We start from the raw sequence: 26,184 nt of genomic DNA on the forward strand, positions 1-26,184 counted from the left end.
TGTTGATTGTGTCCCCACAATGCACATGCTACTTACCAGATTTTACTTAGCATAAAACAATGCTGTTACTTCATGAGAAATGATTCCTCAGATCTGTCTTGTTTTAGAGCCCATCTTTTTATTCATGCATTTTACTATGACTTGTGCATACCAAGGCTGGACATGACTCCCAAATCCGGAGTTGTCAAGGAGGTCTGACTAGCTGCGTTCTCCCCTGACTGACCCCTGCCCGGCATCCCCAGTCCAAGGGAACTGCAAGAAGCCTGCACAGCTGGAACCACTCACCTTCCTCTGTGCAGCACCTATGCCAGGTCCCCTGGCCTGTCCAGCACCTTGCTGGGTGGATTAGCTGGGCTGCTGTGCAGTCTCTCACTTTTCAGCCTCCATCCAATCCTGTTAACATCCTGGCCTTGTCACTTACTGCTTTTAGGTGTTTTTTTTTTGTTTGTTTGTTTTATTTTGTTTTTTCCACCTCTGCCTAGAGTTATGTGTCTCTTTTTATATCCTGGTAGTTGAGTGCTGGGAGTCTTGAGTACCCTGACTTCAGAGGAACTATATTGATCTGATAGCTTAGAGCCTGTCATTCTGTAGAAGACCTAAATGAGTCTAAGAAAAATGATGTTGCTCAGTATTGAAACACCTACTTAGCTTTGGGAAACAGAAATTGGAACTCAGGTCTATATATTATATGTGTGTGTGTGTATGTGTGTGTGTGTGTGTGTGTGTGTGTGTGTGTGTGTATAGATTTTCTTACAGAGAGGAAGGGAGAGGGATAGAGAGTTAGAAACATCAATGAGAGAGAACCATTGATCAGCTGCCTCCTGCACACCCCCTCCCGGGGATGTACCTGCAACCAGGGTACATGCCCTCGACTGGAATCAAACCTGGGACCCTTCAGTCCGCAGGCTGACGCTCTATCCAATGAGCCAAACCAGTCAGGGCAGAACTCAGGTCTTTAAACTCACATTGCTTGTCTTGCTAGGATTTGGAAGCCTTGATGCTTCCTTCTATTTACGTATTCACTAATACAGGGCAGCCTAGGACAGCGTCCAAGAGGATGGGCTCTCGAGCAGACTGCCCCAATTCAAAGCTACCTCTAAGTGTTAATGTTTGGACCATGTTCAAGTCCTTTAACTGCTCTGTTCCTGTTTTATCTGTAAAATGGGTATAATGAGAGCCTCTCCCTCACAGAGCAGTTGCACAGGTACTGAACATACAAGAATAAAGCACTAATAAATAGATTCTGTAAATATTTGATTCTATTTTAAGGAAAATGGTACAAGTGATTTGGTGGCAGGGATAAGTAAGGATCAGCCTACTTGGAGAAAGAAGAAGAGGGAAATGTACACACAAAATGTAGATAACACGGCACACGGAGGTAGAGTGTGTTCAACAAGAGCCAAAGGAGAGAGCAGAATGTGTGTGTGAGGGAACTGGGAATCCTGTTCCACGCTGTACTCCTCCATGGCTTCAGTTAACTTGAGCCCTAATTATAATATTTTGTGTGTAGCTTCTGCTTTTCATGATGTAAATATTTAATGTGCTGGGAAATGAGCTTGAGAAACGACATACTTTCTATGCTATATTCACACTAGAGGCCCGATGCATGAATTTCATGCAAGAATAGGCCTGCCTTCCCCTGGCTGCCAGCACCGGCTTCCCTCTGACACCCGGGACCCAGGCTTCCCTCTGGCCACCAGCAGGCACCCGGGACCCGGGCTTCCCTCGCAGCCCAGGCTTCGTCTGGAAGGTCGTCTGGAAGGATGCCCGGAAGGGTGTCCAGTCTAATGAGCATATTATGCTTTAATTATTATAGATTCTTGTCTACTTATCAATCATTTGTAAGTCAATCCCCTCACATTGCAGACACACGTTCTAGCATACCAGGTGGGGAATGCCATGGGTAGATTAGAATTTCTAAAAGATTACTCTAGTAGGGAATCAAACTCAGATTTTAGACAGCTTTGGCTAAAAAAGGGAAAAGGATAGCTGGAATCAGAGTGGTGACAGTGATGATGAAAATACCCAGATGTCCAACATCAAAAATCTCTACTATACAATAAAAAGACTCTTATTTAGGGAAGTAACCTTAGGTGCCATTCCTCTTTAAAATTTGATACTTCACACCTTCTAAAAAGTGGAGGAGAAAATTTTCATGGAACAGAAAGGCAGAAATACAATCTAATTTGCTCCATGTACTAGACTAGGTTTGGGAAGGTAGAGGTCTTACCCTTCCTCTTCTCTATTGGTGTTTACCTCCCCATGTGTCTGAGCATGCCTGAGCGAGGACTGCATAAGTATAGGAAGAATCATAGAAGATACTGAACGGTCAAGAAATTAAAACATATTGGATGTCCTTGATAGCAATTTAAACTTGAAAACAGATGAGGGAAATGTGCACACTGGCCTCCCACAGGCTTATTGAAAACAGTTGCAAATATTCTCTGACCTCTTAAATGTATTGTCACGCAGGCATTATACAGCTCATGTTTGAAATTTCATTTTGAATGTTAAGAATAAATGACTTAACTAGAAATCACAGCCTGCAATTTAAACTCTATTGTTTAAATCAGTACTGTCCAACCGGAAATAATGCCAACCACAAATGTGAGCTGCATATACAATTTTAATTTTCTAGTTAAACACATTAAAAAGTAAAAAGAGATAAAATTAATATAATAGTTTACATTTATTTAATATAATATTAGCATGTCAACAAGTAATATAGAAATGGATAATGGGATATTTTAAATTCTTAGTTGTCCTATTGTCTTTGGATTTTGGTATACAGTTTAAAAGCAGAGCATGTCGCAATCTCAAATTGACAAATTTCAACCAAATAGCCACATATGGGTAGTGGTTACCATATTAGACAATATAGGTCAAAGTTAACTTTTTATGAACATTAATTTTCCAGATTGAAAAGATGCAATAAAATATATACAACTTATGTTTCTGTCTAAAAGTCTCATTCATTCAGATTATTAAAAAATGCCATACCCTATTTTGGAGTGTCCTTATAGAATGCTTTTAGAGTATAACACTTCATCTCACATCTTATCTCAAGCATGGGGAATTGCTTTCACATTAAATGTTGATATTTCAATAATTGTGAAGAGTGCATTGTACTTTTTATTATATTATATGTAACTGAATAAGTATTGATCTGAATTGACAGGTGGACAAAATGCCATTCTTTATAAACATTTAATTAAACAGGCATTGATTTTGATTTTAGTTCTCTTATTTTGGAAGTATTATATGTAATTTCTGGCCTCCAACATTTCTGGCTCTTGAAAACCTCATAGGCTGTGGACACTGTGCCCCTAATTCTAAATATAAATCCACCCTAAATCAAGCCATGTCTTTCCAGCTTGCTTGCAAAATACAGGGATGCCCCTATTCCTGTAGCTGTTAGTATAATTGTCACATATCACAGGCTTCTACCAAATTGAATTTGCTAACCTAAGTTTTGCCATCAGGATATTCTGCTTGCCTATTTTTACAGCATTGATACATTTACCCAATTTTGTTAATTTGGTAACTGTTAATTTGTTTGCTGTTTCTGATTTAAGAGAGGCACGGATTATGTCTGTTTTCTTCTCTACTGTATAACAAATGACCTAGTACAGTGGTCGGCAAACTCATTAGTCAACAGAGCCAAATACCAACAGTACAACGATTGAAATTTCTTTTGAAAGCCAAATTTTTAAACGTAAACTTCTTCTAACGCCACTTCTTCAAAATAGACTCGCCCAGGCTGTGGTATTTTGTGGAAGAGCCACACTCAAGGGGCCAAAGAGCCGCATGTGGCTCACGAGGTGCAGTTTGCTGACCACGGACCTAGTATATTGTAGTTACTCAGTAAACCTTGAGTGAATGAATGGGGGAAAATGTTTGCTGTAAAGAGAAATTTGAAGCTCATTTTACCTACATGCAGAGTAGAGGTTGTCTGTCTGGTAGGGAGCCAAGATTGCTCTGAGCTGGACATACTCTACAGAATAATTCCCACATAGCTAGGGTTTCTGGTATTCAAGGCAAGACTGCATTTTTTTAAACTTAAAGCTTGTAAAGCTATCTGGCAGTTTAGTAGTAGTTTATATTTTATTAAGATCATTTCTTGTTACATTTAGTAATTTATCTTGTTTTTGTTTGTTTGTTTTTCTGAATGGTCTTATTCTTTGCATTATCTACTAGGGAACTTTTTGCTTTTTCTCTTATTCTGCAAATCTGTGGTTCTTAATCTTGGCCCGTTTTGTTCTTCCTGGGTGATATTAGATAATGTCTGTAAATATCTTTGTCACACTGGGTGTGGGGAGGATGCTACTTTGTTATCTATTGACCAGAGGAAAGGAGATGCTTCAAAAAAAATCATAAAATGGACAAGGTAGCTCCCAGCAGCAAAGAATTATCCAACCCAAAATGTTCACAGTGCTGAGATTGCAAAACCTTACTCTTAGTTCCCTTTAAAATCAGTGATCCCTGTTTTATCTTTAAAATGATTATTGAATTAAACAAAATATTGCTTCTGTTTATGATACACCTTTTGCTCCATTGTAACTAATACTTTTCCAGTTTATAAAAAGCTTAGTTTAACAAAATTAACAAGTTGAATAGCAATTAACATTTATCAATATATTTTTTAAAAAGTCCTCTCTATTTCTTCAAATGCTGCCAGATATAATGAGAGTTTTGATGACTATCATGCAATTCTAGCAATTTAATGCATCTCTGTTAATCTGTTTTATAGGTCCCTTTAGATGGAATATAATACTGCAGAAGCCGTTTCATCAAAAGGATTAATGCCTGCATTATCATTTCTGCAATAAAACAGAAAGCTAAGAGGGGGAGGCCACAGACACCTCAAACCTGGATTCCACAATTCCACATTAAGTGCTGGAGTTTTTATTACCCTGCTGTAGGAACGCCTTTGCCAATGCTTACAAGGAACTGCCTATCCCTGCTTCTCTGGGTCCTGTTTGATGGAGGTCTCCTAACACCGCTTCCACCACAGCTGCAGCAAACTTTAGCCACAGAGCCAGGAGAGAATGTTATCCACCTGCCGGGGCGGCGCCTGCATTTCCAACGAGTTAAACGTGGCTGGGTATGGAATCAGTTTTTTGTGCTGGAAGAATACATGGGCTCCGAACCTCAGTACGTGGGAAAGGTAATGGCCTGTTTCTTTTGACAACCGCTTGATAGCAGGGGTGCTATGCGTTGTGTATTGTGTGTGAATGTTTTGCTCAGGAGTTGGAACAAACCAGTGACTTGAACACTGGAAATGAAATTCAAGAAACCTGTTTTTCCTTCCTGACTCAGTGGCCCGGGTAAGCTTTGGGGAATATAATTTAATCTATCTTTACTTTAATTATCTGTGGTTAATATATTTTTTTCTTTTTTATATTCTTTGCTAAACATAAAGTTAAAATATACTGTATAAGTCTTTAAAGGTGCTATTATAGCACATCATAGACATCCTGAAATTGTTTACCCCTGAAAGAAAAAATAAAAAATCACCAGGTGTAAATATTCTAAATCACTGTTGGTGTCCTTGAATGACCAAGATGTCTTTCTTCCTCTTCACCTTAAAAACATGACATATAATTAGAATTGTGGTTCTGAAGTATTTGACTTGGCTTGCTTATGCTTTATAAATAATTTCTTTATTATATGCTTTGCAAGCTATTTGTGAAGCTATTTACGGTCAGGTGAAAAAAATGTTGGAACCCAAATACGTGCACATTGATCTTCAACACAACACACCATTTTCTAGTTATATTAGAAGTTTATGGACATTTTTTTCACCACAAAATAGTTGATGGAAAATGTCTGTTTCAGCACATTTAAGCTTTACTGTTATTTTCCTTAAATAAAATATTTTTACCTATGTCTAGAATACATAAAACTTATCAATGGCACTAGAAAACTTTTTATTCTGGAACAGTAAATATTTCATTTTATTCTGATTTTAAATTTTGTAAAGATTTTCTAAAAGATTTTGCCATAGTATGAACAAAAGAAAAAAAATAGATATGCATAAAGAGAGTTTAAAAGAAGTCCAAGGACAGAAAAGGGAAGCCATAGTAAGAGGGGTATTAGTAGCCGATATAGGAGAGCATGTCTCTTGAACATTAAAGTCCTCTGAACTTTCTGGAATCCTAAACTAATGATAAACATAATGAGTCTTATGATTTCAATGTTAGGCCAAAAAGAAAATCCATTCACGATCTTAATGTTTTGCAGTACATTTTTAGAATTTTTTTTTTTTTTGGAAAGGTATTCAAAGAATATTGAGTAATATGGTATAGAAAGTCCTTAAATAGAAACCTTTGCTAGAAATGAAGACATAGCCAAGGCTGCCCTAGGTGTATGAGCTCGCAGACGAATATTTCCTGTGGGACCCCTATCTACATATAAAATTTGAGTCACATCAAATCAGTCTTTGAGCACCCATGCTGGCAATTCAGTTTCTTATAATCTTGCCAAAAATCTTCAGGGCCATTAAGCAGGAGCAATGACCTTGACAGGAGTCCCACCTACTAGGAATCAGGGCCTGGGCATATGACCCTAGGACAACTCCTTAGAGCCAGTCCCGGTGCTCCACAGGGTATCTGGTGACCTCCAAAATTGAGCAGGAAGTCAGAGAGAGCCTTAATGGACACTGATGGGAGAAGTGGCCAATTAGGCCCAAGCAGTTCCCGGCCAGCCCTGGGCAACACACCCCGATGGCATCACTGTCCACAAATAAGCCTGGGCACAAGAACAGTCTTAGAAAATCTTGAGAAAAGTGCTCCAAAGCATGGAAGTCCCCTGGGGCTACTGCACATTGTCTCTACTTATACTATTTCTCCCTACAATCCCGGGATATAATAATCACTAAAACGTTTTTATGGTGAGATAGGTTCATGTTGTGCTGGTAAACGCGTTAATTTTAATCTAAGGATTGAGTTTTGAAATCCAAGACAAATGAAAGGGTAGCACAGCTCTAAAACTGCCTCATGGGTGTCCGTTATCTCAGCTGTGCTGATGACAGAAGACAGACAGGGAACAGAGGCTCCTGGTGAAGGTCTGATGAAAAGGGAAGCTCTGGTTTGGATTAAAGCACTTCAGTAGCCTTCAGATGCTCAATTTTGAGGTGAGAAAATGGACATTCTGTTGAAAAATTAATGAAACTACTTCTAGTCTGTCCTAAATAGAGTAGCATTTCACCTCCTAATGGACATAAGTAAAGTGGAGCTAGGAGTTGTTTATGCAAGTTTTGTTTGGTATTCCAGAATTCTAACTTTACTATGATAGAATGGAACTCATCCAACTCAATTAAAAGATTAGTTAGTATTTATAAATAGATTAAAAAGAAAGAGGTATGACTTTGAGCCTATTATTAAATTAAGACATTTTCACAGGCAGATGGCCCCACATCTGTAAGTTGTAATATGAACCCAGGGTTCTGAGGCATTGTGACTTTCTAATGCAAATGAAACAACAGTTGCCAAAATCTTCTTTTCATATGGAAAATAGTTAAAGTTTAATTAACTCTGTCTTGATGATTCTAGATGTGGGAATAGTAATATGATAACATGGGGACCGATTTAAGCCATTATATGTGTGTAAACATATATAAATATATTTATGCTCTTGCTCTTTCTAGAAAGGCTGTGAGACAGTTTGTAGAAAAGCAAAGTGTTATAAATTATATAGTATACAGAGCTAAAGAAAAAAGCAAGTGCAAAAAAACTAAGCACAATAATCAGCCAAACTACTATAATTGAGCTTCAAATTTAACTTTGATTCTTGGCAATTAGAGCATCTATGGAAAACATTACTTTGTATACTTCCCATCATCCGAGCTTTATTTAATGAGAGGAAAATTTGATTTCCCTAGGTTCAAATATAAAATAATTTATTCATGTAGAAAGTTATGGGGGTGGGAGTGTTCTGAGCAGCTTAGTGGACATTAGCCTCAGCAATTGTTATATTTAAAGGGAAGAAATGTTAATGTTGACATCCTTTCAAGAAGACCAAACTGAGGCAGTAGTCATAGAGACATAGGAGTAATAGGTGTAGAGATGGAAGCCAAATTCACATAAGTGGGTAACACACCCTAGAAAAAATTACAGAGATTATGTGAGAACTCTGATTTTCAGCTGCAAAGCAGATAAAGAAGAATTAGATAGTTTCATGGATAATAAATTAAAAGAAAGTTTTAAGAATAAAAATGACAAATGTCAAACTCCACAAGTTAAATTAAATAAAGACTGAAAAGCCTGTACTGGTTTGGGCAGTTAGTGAGCCAGAGGTGACCTTCATCAAATTGACTTTAATGGTTTTCTCTAGAGCTCAAAGAAGGGAGAAAGTGATGGGAACAGTGAATACATTTTAAAAGTGTAAATGAAAGAGATTGATCTATGATATGCCTGGTGTGATGTGACAGATACTCTATTAGCTGGTGTTTTCCAGAGAAACAAAACCAATAGTGTGCGTGTGTGTGTGTGTGTGTGTATGTGTGTGTGTGTGTGGGGGGAGAGAGAGAGAGAGAGAGAGAGAGAGAGAGAGGAAGAGAGAGTCATTGAGAGAGAGAGAGAGCGTTATATAAGGAATTTGTCACATATGACTGTGTATATGCAAGTCCAAAATCTACAGAGTAGGCTGGTAGGCTGGAGACTCAAGGAATCATTACAGATAAACTTAACATAGCTATTCTAATTATAAAATATATATATTATACATATATGTGTGCATATACATAAGAGTATATACACACAATTATGGAGTATATCTGTTCCAATTTATTCCATCTATGTATTCCAGAGCTGGGAAAACAATTATAGTTTGGATTTGCAGATATGTTGGGCCCACTGAGAGATGTACCAGAGCTAAAATCCATTGACTGCCTGACTTCCTTCAGCCCCTACTCTGACTGGTGGACCAACAGTGATCTTTTGCATCTTCTGGAATTAGTGTCAGTTCAGAGCCAGTGTCCAGTAGTTTCCTAAAGGTCTGATTTTTTTTTCATCCCCCCCCCCACCCCGTGCACAGTAATCCTAGTAAAATCTTCCTAGGAAAGCTGGAAGAAAGATTAACTGTATACATTTTTTTTGTAATTTATAGTGTAATGAGCTCCTTCCTCAAGGGAACCAGGCCTTTTTCTGTTCAAGGGATTCTGGGTCTATAACTTGAGTCTGGGAATAGATGAAGGGGCTATAACTCTCTGTTTTTATGATTCAGGTTAAACTTGTGTTTACTAGAACTTTTTGCTGATACAGATCAAGTAAGCATTTCATAGTCTTCCTATCAATTTCACTTCTAGGAACAATGCCAGTACCATAGGTCTCAGCATGACCCAGTATTCAGAAAGCTGCTTTATCTCTGCTGTCCATTATAGCAACCATACCCACCTTGCCTTTGAATGCTGCCATCCCATCCCTGTCACCCCAGGATCCAATTATTCCTATTGTATGTAGATTTCCCAATTCTATGGGAGCAGTTCTCACTGGTCCTGGCCTGCAGAGAAAAGCTGTCATAGAGCTCTTCAAAGGTATAGGAGCTCCCCTTTCAAGCTTACTTCTCCAAGTCATGGTGAAAGATGTGTCCTCTGGAACCTCCCAGAGTGGGTGAGTAGGTCTTAAATGACAAATGTGTTAGTGTTCCAATTTCCCTAAACTTTTCAATTCCTTCCTCTGCAATAAGCCAAGGCAGGTCTGGAATTTCAAATTTATTCACTGTGGGCAACCTTTTGCTCCATGTTTCAGCCAAACAAACTGTTGAATCACTTCCTAACCCCCAAGCTGCAACATTAACTACAGAATTAAATGCAACATTAGGTGTGGGACATTTGCTTAATTGGCCCACATCGGTAAGTCCAATCTGATCTGACTTTATGTTTCTCCATTCAATATCTCACACTTTTGATATCTATTCTCACATGTGTATTCTGGATTTCTGTCTGTATAAATTAGAAAAAGCAAGTCGTTCTTTTGGTGTGTGATGCATTCCTTGTGGGTTACACTTTGTACTCACCTTTCAGGGACTCCTGAGCTTTGAGTGCATTTATAGATCTAGAGTAAAGAGGACGGGTAAGGATGGATTTATGATGAATCAGTAGAGTCTTGTATGACTGTTGACTCAAGGGAAGCCCTGAGGAATTCAGGGTTAATCTCCTCAGATGCAGATGGAGAGACAGCTTTGCTGGCCAACAAGACTCATCAGAATTTATTATTTCAATGTCCCCAGCTTCATCATGGTCTTCCCATACATCTGCATCCCAACTTTCAGGACCCCATTCCTTCACCATCAATGCATTCACTTTAAAAGTAGACAATTTGCATTGTAATTCAGTGACTCACAGGGTGAGGTGCTGCGCTTGTTTTCAGCAATCTCAGTTCTGTGGCTCCAGGAGATAAAGTTCTCTCTCCAGCAGACATAGAGCTTGTCAGGTTATTTTTGTGGCACTTAAATTGGGAATTCAAATCTCTGAGTATATATGTTTCTTTTCACACTTTGTCCAGTGCTATGATCTGAAAGTTGTGTCTCCCCAAATTCATTTGTTGAAATTCTAATGCCTAAAGTAGGGATTTTAGGAAGCAGGGCCTTTAAGAGGTACACAGATCGGGTCCTCATAAATGGTACTAGTGCCTTTATAAACCAGATACACTGTGTTCCCCAGCTCCCCCAACCATGTGAAGACACAGCCAGAAGCCTGTAATCCCAAAGACAGCCAATATCAGGTCATTGGGAAACTCTGATCTTAGACTGTCAGCTTCCAGAACAGTGAAAAGTAAATTTCTGTTGTTTATAGGACTGGCTCTATTGTATTTTGTTATAGCAGCTCAAACAAACTAAGGCATGTAGGGACACGAGGCGCAACCAGCCATATGATTATAATCATGAGTTTGACAAAAATGTATCATATAAATGACCACCCAGATTCTTAACTCTTGTAAGTGTTTAATTAGGAGTATGCAATTGTGACATTTTGTATATCTCTGTTGCTAGACCACACTGTGGGCTACCAGCATTGTTTGTTTTGGTTTAACAAAATTCAACACAACTTTTATTGTTGAAAGTATTACATGCCTCCTTTTTTTCCTGGATTAACACCCTCCCCCCTTCTACTCCTACCCCCGTGGGCAAGCCTCCACGCCATAGTGTCTGTGTCCATTGGTCATGTTAATATGCATGCATACAAGTCCTCTGGCTGATCTCTAACCCCCCTTCCCCTGCCTTCTCCCTGAGGTCGGACAGTCTGCTCAATGCCACCTTGTCTCTGGATCCATTTTTGTTCATCAGTTTATGTTGATCATTATATCCCACATAAGAATGAGATCATGTGATGTTTATCTTTCTCTGGCTGGCTTATTTCGCTTACCATAATGTTCTCCAGTTCCATCCATGCTGTTGCAAATGGCAAAAGTCTCTTCTTTTTTACAGCTGTGTAGTATTCCATTGTGTAGATGTACCACAGTTTTTAATTTACTCATCTGCTGATAGACACTTTTTAACTACAGGAAACAGAGTCATTAGTACCTTTGAGCCTAATTACATTAGAGAGTCAGTTGCAGAAACCACAGAATCAATTAAGAAAACTCATTCACAAGATTTTGTGTCTCTAAAACCATTCCTAGGACCAAAATTTGTATCAGTTAGGGTTCGCTGGAAAATCAAAATAAATAGGATATACATAGACTTTATATTTATATTTATTTATTTTAAATATAGTTGTCTCATGTTATTTTGTACGTGAAAGGCCAAAATCTTCAGGATAGGAAGACAGACCAGGGACCCAGAAAGAGCTGTAGTTTGAACTGAAAGGTCTTCTGCTGGTAGATTCCCTATTGATTGAGAGAGGCCCATTCTTGTTTTATTAAGGTTTTCAGCTAATTGGACGAGGCCACCTCTCTTGTGCTGGGTAATCTGTTTTACTCAAAGTCTACCAACTTAAATGTTAATTTCATTAAAAAAAAAAAAAAAAACACCTTCAAAGTGACATCCAGAATAGTGTTTATCTAGGCACCTTGACCCAGCTAAATTAACACATACAATGAACTTTCACAGAAATAATAGACCCAGTCAGATGCTGATGAAGATGAGACGGCCAATTTGTGGAAGGAAGAAGTGCTGGTTGATTCTTAGTATTTAAGGAAAATTACTTTTTAAAGATTTTCAGGTGGTGGAACTAACAGCAATGCATTAGTTCTTTTCTTTACCATCAAGACAGTGTAAGAAAGAAAAAAAAGGAGTAGATAATTGTATCAATTCATTATTTCAGAATTATAGGGCCAGTATGATGGAATAGAGAGAAGGATACAAAAAAGGAGAAGTCTACCACAAACCAGGGTGGAACTACAAATACTAAGTTTCCACAGAGATTTAGTAGCAAAAATATATGCTTTTATATATAGGAAAGTCAAGGCAGCGTAAATATTTTTTTAATAATTATATGAAGAATTTGGTTTTGGATTAGTAAAAAGAATAAGAGAGAAAAGGAAAAATAAAAATAGTAAGATAGCTTATTAAAATAGCTCTAATTGCAATACAAAAATAGTTTGTCTATTTGAAATGTCTTCTAAGTTAACACACTATTAGGGCAAAAATCTGACTCCTGTATAACCCATTGCACCCAATAAAAATTCAAATTATATTATAAAGTTATACTGACACTTTTAAAGATATTTTCATGGCTCAACTATTGTCTATCTATCTATATATCCATCTATTTGGTGAGTCACGTAGCTTTAAGAAAAGCTCATAATGTAGTTTTCATGTTCAATTTATTCCTAAAGTGAGAACATTCAATATCAGAGTAATTCCTGTTCATTTGAGATTCAAGGTTCATTATACCAACTCAGTCTTCATACAGATTTAAAACTACACATCCTCTTGACTCCTGCCTCACTTACATATCTGAGAACCTTTGCAGTATATTCAAGTTTCCTATATCAAGGTCTTCTAATCCTTCCAATGCCAAATATATTGACCTGGCTGCTAATCAAAGCATCTTTAGCTCCCTGCTCTTTCTGCAGCAAAACATCAGAAGGAACCCTTAGATAAACCTGATATTTTAATGCACACTTTGGTTCTTAAACATATCCCTGAGTTTTATAGTTTCTCTCAAACATCAGGGTATCTTTGAATTATCATCTTTGAATATGACTAGATGGCAATATGTATAAAAGAAAAATTGCTTGAAATGGAACTTGAACAACTAAATAACACAAGATAGTACTTTTCAAATAGTCAATGCCCACTGTATTCTACTTCTCTCTTCTGTACCATTTATTTTCTGCTTTTGGCATGCTTACTTTATAATAGCTATGCCATAAAGCTTTACTGTATTTACTTTAATTAAATTGGCAGGATCTTGAATGAAATTTATCTTCAAGTCAGCATATGAATTACTAAAGCCAGCATTTCAAACATAACATGGACAGCATGATCTGAGCACTCGCCCTGGCTGGTTTGGCTCAGTGGATAGAGCATCGGCCTGCAGGCTGAAGGGTCCCAAGTTCGATTCCCATCAAGGGAACATGCCCGGGTTTCAGTCTCATTCCCCAGTAAGGAGCATGCAGAAGGCAGTTGATCAATGATTCTCTCTCATCATTGATGTTTCTCTCTCTCTCCTCTCCCTTTCTCTCTGAAATCAATAAAATTAAAAAATAATAATAATTAAAAAATATTTGAGCACTATTTTTCTTTTTCACCTTCTCCTTTTTTCCTCTTCCTCCTCCTGCTGTTTTTCCACCCTATATCTAATATATTTCAATCTTTTTTCTTCTAAAATATTTTGGTATTATTTATTAATTTTGCTTGACTATAATTACTTAACAGTTGAATAAAATGTTAGGAAGCTTTGATTTAAGTCCCAAGTATTATAATAATTATCTACACAAAAGTGCTTAAGCACAAGTATGCCAATACACACTAATAATATAGTGTGAAATCACATATCCAGGTTGTATAGTCAATAGAAATATCTCAAGCACATATGTCACAAACCTCACATTGCAGTTCATTGTGTGTGTATGTGTGTATTTATGTGTTACTGAAATCTTTTCTATAAAATATTAGTTGGATTCCTTGGAAATGGTGCTGTCTGAAGGCTAACATTGACAAAAATATATGATCTGCATATTATACCAGGTGATAAGATATTTAAGCTAATGGAATTATTAGATAAGTACCATGGGAAAGGTCACCTGTATGAAAAGGTAACAGAAAGGTAGGGAATATAGAATGACCTAAATAGTAAAAATGTCAATGTTCATATCTTCCAGTAACATTGACTTTCTGGATATATACACGGTTATCTGACTCAAACTTACACTTAAAAAATGAGTGGGTTCTTTTGGTACACTTTGTAAAAAACATTCCTTATTCTTGACTCTGAGAAAAAGTGAAACAACTGTCGTGGAAGGTACCCTCTGCATGTGTTTCCTTGTTCATGAAGTACCACATATTTTATTGCTACTGATAGTTAATCAATATGACTAATACATGAAATTACTGCTATGAAAGCAATCATTTTCTACTCCTGATACTTCCCATAGAAATGGCCTAAAGGACATTTTCTATATAACATATATCAGTGTAGCCACTTTAGAGTAGACTCTCAATGTATACTCATATTCATTATTAAAGAATGCCATTGCTTTTGATGTTGTCTTATGTCAACTATCGAGAACCGTTAGTCTTTCACAGTTTCATGAATGCTGGAAGAAGACATGAGATACCTGGGTCAGAGAAATGGGACGCTATCACTCACAGTACAATAAGCAGCGTGAGCACCAGTGTAATTGTCAGTTTCCATACACCATAAAAGCGGAAAGGATGGGCCCAGGTAGATGCTGCCCATGCAGTGGGCTGCATTATGGGAGAGGAACTCTGATAATCCCTGCCCTTTGGTGAGAAAGGAGACATTACCTCTGGTCCACTGGGTAGTAAGCATGCCTACCCTTTGCTTTGGATGAAGATACTATCTCAATTTTTCAAGATACGTTGCTATGTGTAAAAACATCATTTAGTGCTTTCTGTGTAAGACCTTCAGGAACATAAGGGATGATGGAAAATTGTCTCCCAATGTTATGTGATGTGTTCACTTACTAAAGCAACATCATCTAATGTAGTGATTTAGTAAAGTTAGAAATAATTTACTTTCTTCTCTCAATTAACTGACTTGCTTTGCCAGTAGACAACTTATGATCTCTCTCTCTCTCTCTCTCTCTCTCTCTCTCTCTCTCTCTCTCTCTCTTTCTCTTTGTCTTAAGCTTCATCAGAATGGACATCTCACTCCTTGAGAAAAGAAAAAAAATAATATATAGGAGGAATCTATCATATTCTATGGATTAAGACACAGATTCTCATTTCCACTGTTACCCTGAGATTGCCAAGAATCTCCCAGCATGCCCATATCCCAATCTCTGGTTCCCTTACCTAAGTATATCCATATGACCAGAACAACAGTATCATAGGATCTGTAGACATAGTCACAATAAGCAGGAATAATATTATTAGAACTCATTGAGTTCACTTTGTTGAGAGTGCAGTGATGCCTATCATAAAGCGAGGATGAAACGAGTTTATTCAGGGTTTACACTGCACTGGGGAAGTTGGGTTAAACAAAATATATTGGTGTGAACAAATGAACAAAATCAAGACCAGAGGCTTATAGCATACTAAGTATAAAATAAATGTTAATATGCATAGTGAAGAAAAATAATTTGAACACATTTTAAAATACCCCAATTTTATTTTCTTGGTCAATTTAAACATTTATTATGTCTGATGTCTGCCTCCTTTATCTTTTTTGCAATAAACAATTACACATAAACTTTGTAATTTATGTAAAATTGAAAAGTGTGTATTTCATGAAAGAAATCTAGATTTCATATTTTAGAATGCTAATGTTCATTAGGGTATATTTTTATTAATATGTGTAAACATGGGCTTACTAATTAATTTGTCAAGTATATTTTTAGTTTTTGCCTCCACTGATTAGATTTTTCTGTAACATGCAGTCTTTGATTAAGTACCAAACTTTAGTTATCATATGGGGCACTGAATATACTTTAGAATAATTATTGAATATTTATTATTCAATCCGTTCTGAAGTATAGCCACATTTATATTTCAAAAGCGATGCCTTCATTAATGGCTATGAGTACATCTTACTAAGTAATTTTTTTTAATGTATTTTATTGATCTTCTACAGAGAGGAAGGGAGAGGGATAGAGAGTCAGAAACATCGATGAGAGAGAGACATCGATCAGCTGCCTCCTGCACAGCCCCCACCGGGGATGTGCCCGCAACCAAGGTACATGCCCTTGACCGGAATCAAACCTGGGACCCTTCAGTCCGCAGGCCGACGCTCTATCCACTGAGCCAAACCGGTCAGGGCCTAAGTAATTTTTTAATCATAACAGTTATTAAGTTAATAATTAACTAAATAGGGGAATATCCCAGTTCAATGAAGTGAAATTATTACTTACAGAAAAATAATTATGTACACTCTCAATATACTAAGCTTCCTGAGTGAGAGTTCAGAAGGACAAATAATATATAAGTAAATGCATAAGAGCAGGGACCATGAGAACTTGGGGATGCCTAAAGCAGAAGCTTATATAGGAAGGAAGAGTGGATATTGTCAAGAGGAAAAATATAGGATTCAAATTGCTCCCCATTAAGTCCTAGGCTTTGATAATACAGAGCTTCAAAATCAGGTCACTCTCACCTGCTCTTAAGATTATTAGAATACACGGCCCCAGGTGCCGTTTGGGCAGTGTGTCCAGTCCTTTCCCACCTGGCTTCACCTTCCCCTGCAGCCGCTTCTGCAGACAGTGAAGGGCAGAGCACAGCAATGTCATTGTCCCAGTGCGGCCTGGCCTTGCAGTGCAGGTCTCTGCTGATTTTCCAAGGCCAGGCTGCTCCTCCTGATACAAACAAACAAAACCAAAACACTGTTTTTTCTCAGCAATAATCCAGTCAGGTATAGAGTTTCTCCTGATGTCAGGGTGAAATTCTTAATAGCACCCATATTTACTTGCAAAAGTATCCCTGTTGGATGACAAATTATATGACCTCCTTAATATGCCATCATTTAGATAACTTCCTGGCTTTAAAGGCCATGACCCTGTTGTTCCAGCTTTATTAAACCATAACATGTTTGCAGCTATTTTGCTGGAGGCATGCCCTTTGCAGTTGATTGGCAGACTGTCCAGAATCAACTGTGTTTGAGGATTAATTAATGCCATTCTCCCAGGGTCTACAGAATTTTTATTATAATACAGAATTTTCCTGGTCATTATTATTTTTTTTTATTTTGATACAGAATTTTCCTAATCATTATTTTTTTTTTTCTTATAGGTTCCTGTTAGTCTTATGATCAATTAGCCTCAATCATGGATTCTACATACATTGGACATAAACACATGAGTAGCTTCCACATTACTACTAAAAAAAGTATTGTGTTCTTTTATAAACTTTCAAATGAAATACATAGGGACGAAAGTGCAATCTAATTTTAAAGATTAATGTCAGCCAGGATTTGGGCTGACCTTTGCCAAACCACAATGTCTTGTTAGAAAATGTTACCCTCACATCAGTTGGAAGATTCTATACCATATATATGTGTAACTAAAGTAGGCCATTGTATTCATTCTTTCCAGATCAAAGAAAAAGTTTGGGCCAAAAGTAAACCCTAGTCTTTTTAGAAGGGAGAAACTAATTAGAAAGTTTCTACTTAAAATATTTCTAGCTTTCAATATGTAAAAGTCAAAACTCTACCGAGTATGTGCAAACAGTATGTGGGGACATAATTTAACTACAAGCTCTCTGGTTTCAACAGCTCTAGGAATTATTTACAACTTTTATAAAAGTTGGGTAGATGAAGAAGTTGGAAGAGGAAATAATGGAGTGGAGATGGTGTTTCAAGAAAAGTGTCTTAACAGAGAAGTATTTCTAGTGATTAGCAAGAGACCTCTATTATTAGAGGTCATATGCAAACGTAGACTACAAGTTTTCTTGACCTGGGTTCATAGCAAAAAAATTAAATTATGGCAGGAGATATACACAGCCAAATAAATAATAAAAATTAATAAGATGATTCTCTAGATCAGAGGTGGGCAAACTTTTTGACTCGAGGGCCACAATGGGTTCTTAAACTGGACCGGAGGGCCGGAACAAATGCATGGATGGAGTGTTTGTGTGAACTAATATAAATTCAAAGTAAAGGAGCAGAGGGGAGAGCAAGAGAACCCTCCGCTCTTTCGGCTCCACGGGCCGGATAGAACAGCCAAACGGGCCGTATCCGGCCCGCGGGCCGTAGTTTGCCCACGGCTGCTAAAGTTGTAGCTTACTTGGATAACCCTGATGCTCTGGGACACCACTTTAGCTTCTGAGAAATGATAGCATTCCCATAACAGTGGAAGGTCATTCTCGCTGACTATAAAATGATTTCTATGATGTACTTAAGAGGTAAAGATTAGGGCATAGGAAATTATGGCTTTGTTCAAAGCTTAAGAAGAGAATGCATTTAAAAATGCCTGTGAGAGATGGGGTGATAGAGTAAATGTTAGTTGAGCTATATTATCAGCAACAGTTATACCCAGAATTTAGTAATTTCTGAATTTTTCATGGAAAATACTCAGGATTTATTTCATTAATTCTCCCAGCACCCCTAAGAGTGGAGTGCTATGGTTTTCTGCACATGAAGGGTAAAGAATGGAGATGTAGAGAAGTTCTGATACTTGTCCTGGGTAACTCATAATATTGGGGTGCTGAGCTGAAAAATAGGTTTTCCTAACCAGAATAGTGGGCAATGTGCCTGCCTCACCAGGATAACATCTGACCGTGTTTAATATGTTTTCTGACATGGAAAGCATGTTAACAGAGAGTAAAGCAAGCTCCCAAATGAGCCCTGACTGTGGGTGAGGAGCTCTGGGAAGGCATGTAGCCTTACACATATTAGATATTCTCATGATGTAACTTTCAAGGTGATAAAAAATGATGTTGAATGGGCTATCACTTAAGACATATGTTAATTTAGTGCCTGAAGGACATCACCATTACTCAATTATGGGGTAAAGAACATCCAGGGGAGTTTATGTTTCAGTAGAATGAAGAGCTTCAGAGCAGCAAGCCTCACCAGACACCACCCCACAAATCTGTAACAAGTCAGCAATGCAGAGTACTTCAGACATGCCCCTTCATTTTTATCTGGGGTGATTTCTTCTCCCAGTAGCAGAGATTCTCAGATTTCTTATATAAAAACAAACAAGCAAACAAACTGAACAATATAATCATCTTATCTAATAAAAGAGTAATATGCAAATTGACCATCACTCCAAGACACAATATGGCTGCCCCCATGTGGACACAAGATGGCTGCCACAAGATGGCCTGCAGGGGAGGGCAGTGGTGGGCAGTTAGGAGTGACCAGGCCAGCAGAGGAGGGCAGTTGGGGGTGACCAGGTTGGCAGGGGAGGGCAGTTGGGGGGGGGCAGGACAGCAGCGGAGGGCAGTTGGGGGGGGGACCAGGACAGCAGGGGAGGGCAGTTGGGGGGGGGGGGGACCAGGACAGCAGGGGAGGGCAGTTGGGGGGGATCAGGCCTGCAGGGGAGGGCAGTTGGGGGGGACCCAGGCTTGCAGGGGATGACAGTTGGGAGGGGGCAGGCCAGCAGGGGAGGGCCATTGGGGTGGACCAGGCCAACAGGGGAGGGCAGTTTTGGGGGCAGGCCTGCAGTGGAGGATAGTTGTGGGGGACCCAGGTCTGCAGAGGAGGGCAGTTTGGAGGGACCAGGCCTGCAGGGGAGGACAGTTGGGGGGGAACCAGGCCTGCAAGGGAGGGTAGTTGGGGGTGCCAGGCCTGCAGGGAGGGCAGTTAGGGGTGACCAGGCCAGCAGGGGAGGGTAGTTGGGGGTGCCAGGCCTGCAGGGGAGGGCAGTTGGGGGCAATCAGGCCGGCTGGGGAGCAGTTAGGCATCAGTCAGGCTGGCAGGGGAGTTGTTAGTGGGTGATCAGGCTGGCAGGCGGAAGCGGTTAGGAGCAATCAGGAAGAGGCAGGTGAGTGGCTGGGAGCCAGCAGTCCTGGATTGTGAGAGGGGTCCCAGATTGAAGAGGGTGCAGGCTGAGCTGAGGGACACTCCCCGCCACCGTGCATGAATTTCGTGCACCGGCCCTCTAGTTAAATATATATTTAGAGATAAGAAAATCTTCAAGTATCCATTTGAAAATGTAAGTGTAAAGCATTCTTGTTACGTAAATATTGGATGGCAAGATATACAGTGGTATACCTGAGAGGTTTTGAAGTCTGCTTTGAATAGTCCCTTGGTTAGATCTTATGCTATTAAATTGTTATTTTTTGCTTACTTTCATGATAAAGTGTTTAAAAACTAATTCTCATGCTCCAACAAACTTTAAGATAAATTGAGCAATTGTAATAAGTGTTTATTTTACCTAGAAAGTGATTCCATGAAGCTTGACAGCAAAAGTTATGTGGAAAACAAATGTATATACCATTTGTCAAAACAACCTTTGAATACAATTTGGTGATGGTTATGGAAAAACAAATCTTGCAAATTGAAACAAATGAGTAAAATTTGTTATGTTATTCTCTTATTAGAAAGCAAAGGGGTGAAACAGGCAAGCAAACACACCTCAATGTGTGTGCACAAAAATAGTCAAAATTAAATTTCAGGTCTGTTTCACCACACAACTGGGTAAGTGGCTTCATGAATAGAAGGGAGATTAGAGGGAGGCTGGGTGAGCTGTCATAGGTGAATGATTTCTAAGAAAATGGTCACAAACATTATTTTGTGAAATATGGCTCAAAGAAGATAATAAAACATAGTTCTAGGTTGCCAATTATACTCATTGAAGTGAGACCAACACATTGTAAAATAAAATAGCAAGAAACTCCTATTCCTTTAATGCTGTGTGGATATGAGGGAACAAAGAAAAGTAACTTAAATAGCATTGAAGAAAAGTAAGTTAAATAGATAGCATTGCTGAGTTTTACTCATGCTTTGTGCAGGGCAAAGTTCTGAGGTTTTCACACATTGATTCCTTTACTCACAAGACTTTAAACAAGGGGTTGTGAAATGCATGAAGCTGTGACCCACATGTTTAAATCCCAGAGCAGAATTGTAGTTAAAAGACAAGAAAAATTCCACATGATAAGAGAAGTTTGAAAATACTCAAATCCTTTACTTTCGGGTACAATGGATGAACATACAATCCCCAAGTAATATTAAAGTCTTAGTAGTTTCATATCATCTATGTGCTTTCCCCAAATACTTCTTTTGAAACCACAGCCTACCCTCTTTCTGAAAGGTGGTTTCCAGTTCTTGTTCTCTCTTACCCGCTTTTTGTTTGTTTAGAAATGCCCATCCCTGGTTGATTTGGCTCAGTGGATAGAGCTTCGGCCCTTGGATTGAAAAGTCCTAGGTTTGATTCCAGTCAAGGGCACAGACCTCAGCTGCAGGCTCAATCCCTAGCCTGGGTCAGGGCATGTGCAGAAAGCAGCCAATCAATGTATCTCTCTCACATTGATGTTTCTCTCTCTGTTCTCTACCCCTCCCTTCAACTCTCTCTAAAACTCAATGAAAAATATCTTCAGGTGAGGATTAACCAAAAAAAAAAAAAAAAAAAAAAAAAAGAAATGCCCAATAGGTTTTCCACTTTGGGTCAAACTTAAAGGGAAGAGAAATAACTAAAGTGATCCAAGTCAGTTATTTTTGGAAGGTAATAGAAGGAAAAGATTAGAAGCTTTTACTTTAATAGTTTGTGTCTTATCACATGTGTATTAATGTTGTAGAAATTACAAAAGAAAAACTTAGAGAAATTATGTAGGGGAGCCAAGGTCAACTGCTCTTATAAGTGAACTAGCATAGCCCCTACCTCTTTGAAATGAGCCATATTGATTTGATCTAACAACAGCAATCAAAAAATTAACATAGATTCATTTATGTCCCCCCAAGTACATACTATTTACTATATACAATATATAGTGATATTGGATAATCATGTATAGAATGGAAATACTATATTTCAGTAACAATGGCAACTCAATATAATTTTTTAAAAAGATCATTACTTAGATGCTGAGTTTCTCCTAGAATTGACTTTGTCATGATATAGAAAAAAAAAATAACTACAGCTTTCATTTATTAAGTGTCTCCTATGTAACGAGGTTAGAGTTAGAGTGTTCAAATAATACCATGAGTAGGGCTGTGGGAGGCTGCAACTCTAGACGAGTCCATCTTCAGGAGGAGTCACCCATGTTGCTGAACAGCTGTCAGGTTTTATTATAGCAGAAGTTACTTAAGTTTTATCATATTGCTTAGAGTAAGTGTTCTAAGAAGAAGAAAATCAGATTTTCAGATTCCTTCTTGACAGAGCATGAGTGGGTTTTGGTTAGGAAATGAGAATCTACATTTTTTAAAAATATATTTTTATTGATTTCAGAGAGAAAGGGAGAGGGAGAGAGAGATAAAAACACCAATGATGAAAGAGAATCATTGATCTGATGGATCCTGCATGCCCCACACTGGGAATTGAGCCCACAACCCTGTGCATGTGCCCTGACTGGGAATTAAACCATGACCTCTTGGTTCATAGGTTGATGCTCAACCACTGAGCTACACTGGTGGGGCAGATCTACATTTTAAACAGGAAACCCTCATGCATCAGATATAGATGTCCCAATAATCACACTTTGAGAAATATTAGCTTAGAGTTCAACAAAACACTGATTAGTGATAAAATTGCCTCTTGGATTTAATTTTAGAGTCAGTGCACCTAGGGCAGATGAAGTTACCAGAATATTTGCTGGTTTTAAGGATGCACTCTCACCAGGGAATTTTAGACTCCAAATTGTCAGCTTTTTCAGAAACTCTCCATGGAATACCAAGTATTGAGAACAGACTGTGATTTCCTCAATTGCTCATAATGTACCACAGAAAAGAGTTTGAAATTGTCATAGTGATCCAAGACTACATTATTCCAGGTGTGTACAGCTTAAAAGGGTGATAATTGGATAGCAGATGAACCAACATACTAAGTAGAAAATGCATGTAATGATTGTTTGAAAGTGTTTAACTGCTGTGATATACAATAAAAAGTTGAACTGGAACTTTCTATTAGAAAACTACCTACTAGCTAGTAGATCACTAACTTCGTTTTATTTAATTAAGCCAATCTTTGTGAACCCCTACTGTGTGTCAGATTGTCTTTTAGACAGAGAACATATCATAAGGAGTTCATAATCAACTGCATTTGAAATTATATAAGCACAATACACAATGTTGAAACTTATGCAGATCTAGGGTACAGATGTGCTATAGAAATGAGGGGTAAATTACAATACAATGGTGAGGTTCTAAGAATTTGGAAAAGGAGGTGGGGGAAGGAGGGGATGGACAAAACCCAGTGAGCTTTATGTATAAGGTAATAACTGATGTTAATTTTTGGAAATAGAAACTCAGCATTTAAATCAACTTGTAGAGGACAGGAAATATATGGAGATACAGCAAAGAAAGCTGTGTCTACAAAGCATGGGTAAGCGGATCAAATGCGGATCTTCAGCAAAATGCTAAGATGTTGAGGAGCACAAATTAAGAGATTAGGAAGGAAAAGAAATATTTTAGATGTGAAAGTGTTCCAGATGAGCCACCACATAAGGGCTAGTCTATACACAATAAGTCACTTGGTTTGTTTTCTACGGAAAACAAAATGCATTTCCTAGAGAGTTTAAAACAAAAGAGGGAAATTATCACACTTTCATTTTGGTAGACCTCCATGATAGGAACATAGAAGTACATTGAGTGTGCATTGAACTTGAGGAAGGGAATTCATGAAGAGTTTGGTACAGACATCAGAGCTTGAACTAAGACATTAGCATTAGCATGGAGAGAAAAGTACAAATTAGATATTTATTTTAGAATTAAAAGCAGCTGAACTTGAGTGAGGAAGATGGAGAAGGACACAGAATTACTGGTTGGCATGATTTGTAGTGTAGTTGTGCAATGACATAAAGCTTAATCAATAGAAACACTTTTTAAAAATCATTTTGTACGAGTTGCTAAATTCTGGCACCAGAGTTATGTTGGTAATAGATATGGACCACTAATCCCCAGCATATGTATATATTAACTCCTGCATATATATGTGTCAATAGCAGCCAGGAATGCTTAATTCATAAATTTACTAAACCTAAGAATTTGTTGACAAGGATTGAATCCATACTCTGTAATGAGAATTATATGCAAATTACTCCAGATTTAATTCAAGCATGAGTATAAGCAACAAGCTATAAATTGTATATTTCATATTTATAAATCATAAATAATGAAAAATTATAGTGTGCTTGGAATATTAATAGATCCATCTTTCTCCTGGATACACAGATCTTCATTCTTTCATAGGCTACTCACATCACAGTTCTAGGCTGGGTTGTCATTCCTTTTTTTCATGGTCCTTATTATTATTTGCATAATGTTCTCACTAATGCTGTCTGAAGTAGTTTTGAACTTTTATAAATATGTTGTATAAAGGCTTTTTATTTGTTTGTTTGTCTTCTATCCTCTGAAAAATCTGGGCTTATTGTTTGTCATGTGAACCTAAATGCTTACATATAATAATATACATTCTCTTTTCTTGATTCTATTCTTACATATTTCTCCTCCCTCTCTCTTGATCATCAATTATTTTATATTTTTTATATTTTATGCACTCAGTATTTTTTCTTCCTTTGGCTACATTGTCATTTGTGATCAATAACTCACTCTTTCACCAGGAAAAATTAATCATGACTAGATCTTGAACTAAGAAGGTATTCCTTAAACAATTATGAATATACTAAAACATTTCAAGAATCATCAGTACTTTCAATTTTGTGTGTCTTTTTCTAAAAATTTCAGAACCTCTCATTTTTTCAAAGCCTTTATTCTCTTAGATCATGTGTTACTACAAGTCAATTTATTACGTATTCATACTGAGCCATATACTGAGAGAGGAAACAGACTTCCTCCTTGCCAGATCTAGGTTTTCTCCCATGAGCAAGGTGTGTCCAGTGAGAATGTAGTGCAATGATTTATCTGGCTTGTTTTATATTATTGCCCTGAAAACAAGGGTATCCCAATTGGCAATCCTCCCCAGATTGATATTTATATAAAGAGTCAAATAAAAAGTCTCTCAGGAGAAGGGGATGGTAGGGAAGGACCACAAAACAAAATAGCTATCAGACCCTACATTCTTTACTACACTAGTTGTAGCTCAGAGGCATTGAGTGTGACTATTGCACACACAGTATCCCTCTGTCAATAAAAAGAGGGAATGTTAGAAGGGTACTGAGCTGTTAAAATATGAATGAGATGAGAATAATTTTGGATATGTTGAGTTTTTTTTATGAAGACCAGTCAGAAGTTCAATGTGTTAACTTTACTTGGAAGAAATGGGTAGACTCAGAGATAGAGATTTGCAAGTCAACAGCACGTAGGGGCAGTTGAAAACTGGAAGTGTATATAAGCATCTACATGTAGCAGAAACTCAGCTTTGAATCCCTTTGACATGACCAAGTACTTAGCACAAAGGTATACTGAATAAAAGTTCGATGAATAGCTAGGGCAAAAAGTATGGGGGAGTCTTTACTCTTACTATATTTTTAGAAAAGATTTTCTCTTTTATTCGTATTTCCTCACTATAGCTTTTAAAATTTTATTTTTTAATTAAATACATTGGGGTGACATTGGTTAATAAAATTATATACGTTTCAGTGTACAATTCTATGATACATCACCTGTATATTGCATTGTGTGTCCACCACTCAAAGTCAAATCTTCTTCCATCACCGTATATTTGACCCCCTTTACTACCCGCTTTAGTCTTTGCTAACCCCTCCCCCAACCCTGAGCAGACACTTCTCCCAAGTCTTTACTTTTGGGTTTCAAATTTTCATTGATACTTGCATGTAAAATACAGACGAAAGGCTTGGATCAGGTTGCTTAAATGTTAGACATAATTGAGCAGAAAGATCTGTGGACTGTGCCTGAGTAGTACATGCTTTCAGGATTTAGGCTTAAGTAGTTGGGGAGATGCCAGGAGACAATTAAGAAGGGGATGCAGGGAGCAGCAGCTGCTCCTAAAGAGACACTCAGACACCATTTCTTCGCTTATGCATCTGAGCAGGTGGGTCTCC

At 37.9% G+C, this 26,184-nt stretch overlaps 1 protein-coding gene across 1 annotated transcript in view; it reads left to right on the forward strand.

Moving 5' to 3' along the window:
• Nucleotides 1-26,184, forward strand: part of CDH12 (cadherin 12) — a 758,008-nt gene that overhangs the window by 567,041 nt on the left and 164,783 nt on the right. The window contains exon 3 of the mRNA XM_080679082.1: nt 4,751-5,167. Coding sequence (XP_080535208.1) covers nt 4,937-5,167 — 231 coding nt within the window. The 5' untranslated portion in view covers nt 4,751-4,936. The remainder of the gene's footprint in view (nt 1-4,750; nt 5,168-26,184) is intronic.

The sequence above is a fragment of the Plecotus auritus genome (assembly GCF_963455305.1).
Source record: "Plecotus auritus genome assembly, chromosome: 7".
Taxonomy (NCBI): Eukaryota; Metazoa; Chordata; class Mammalia; order Chiroptera; family Vespertilionidae; genus Plecotus; species Plecotus auritus.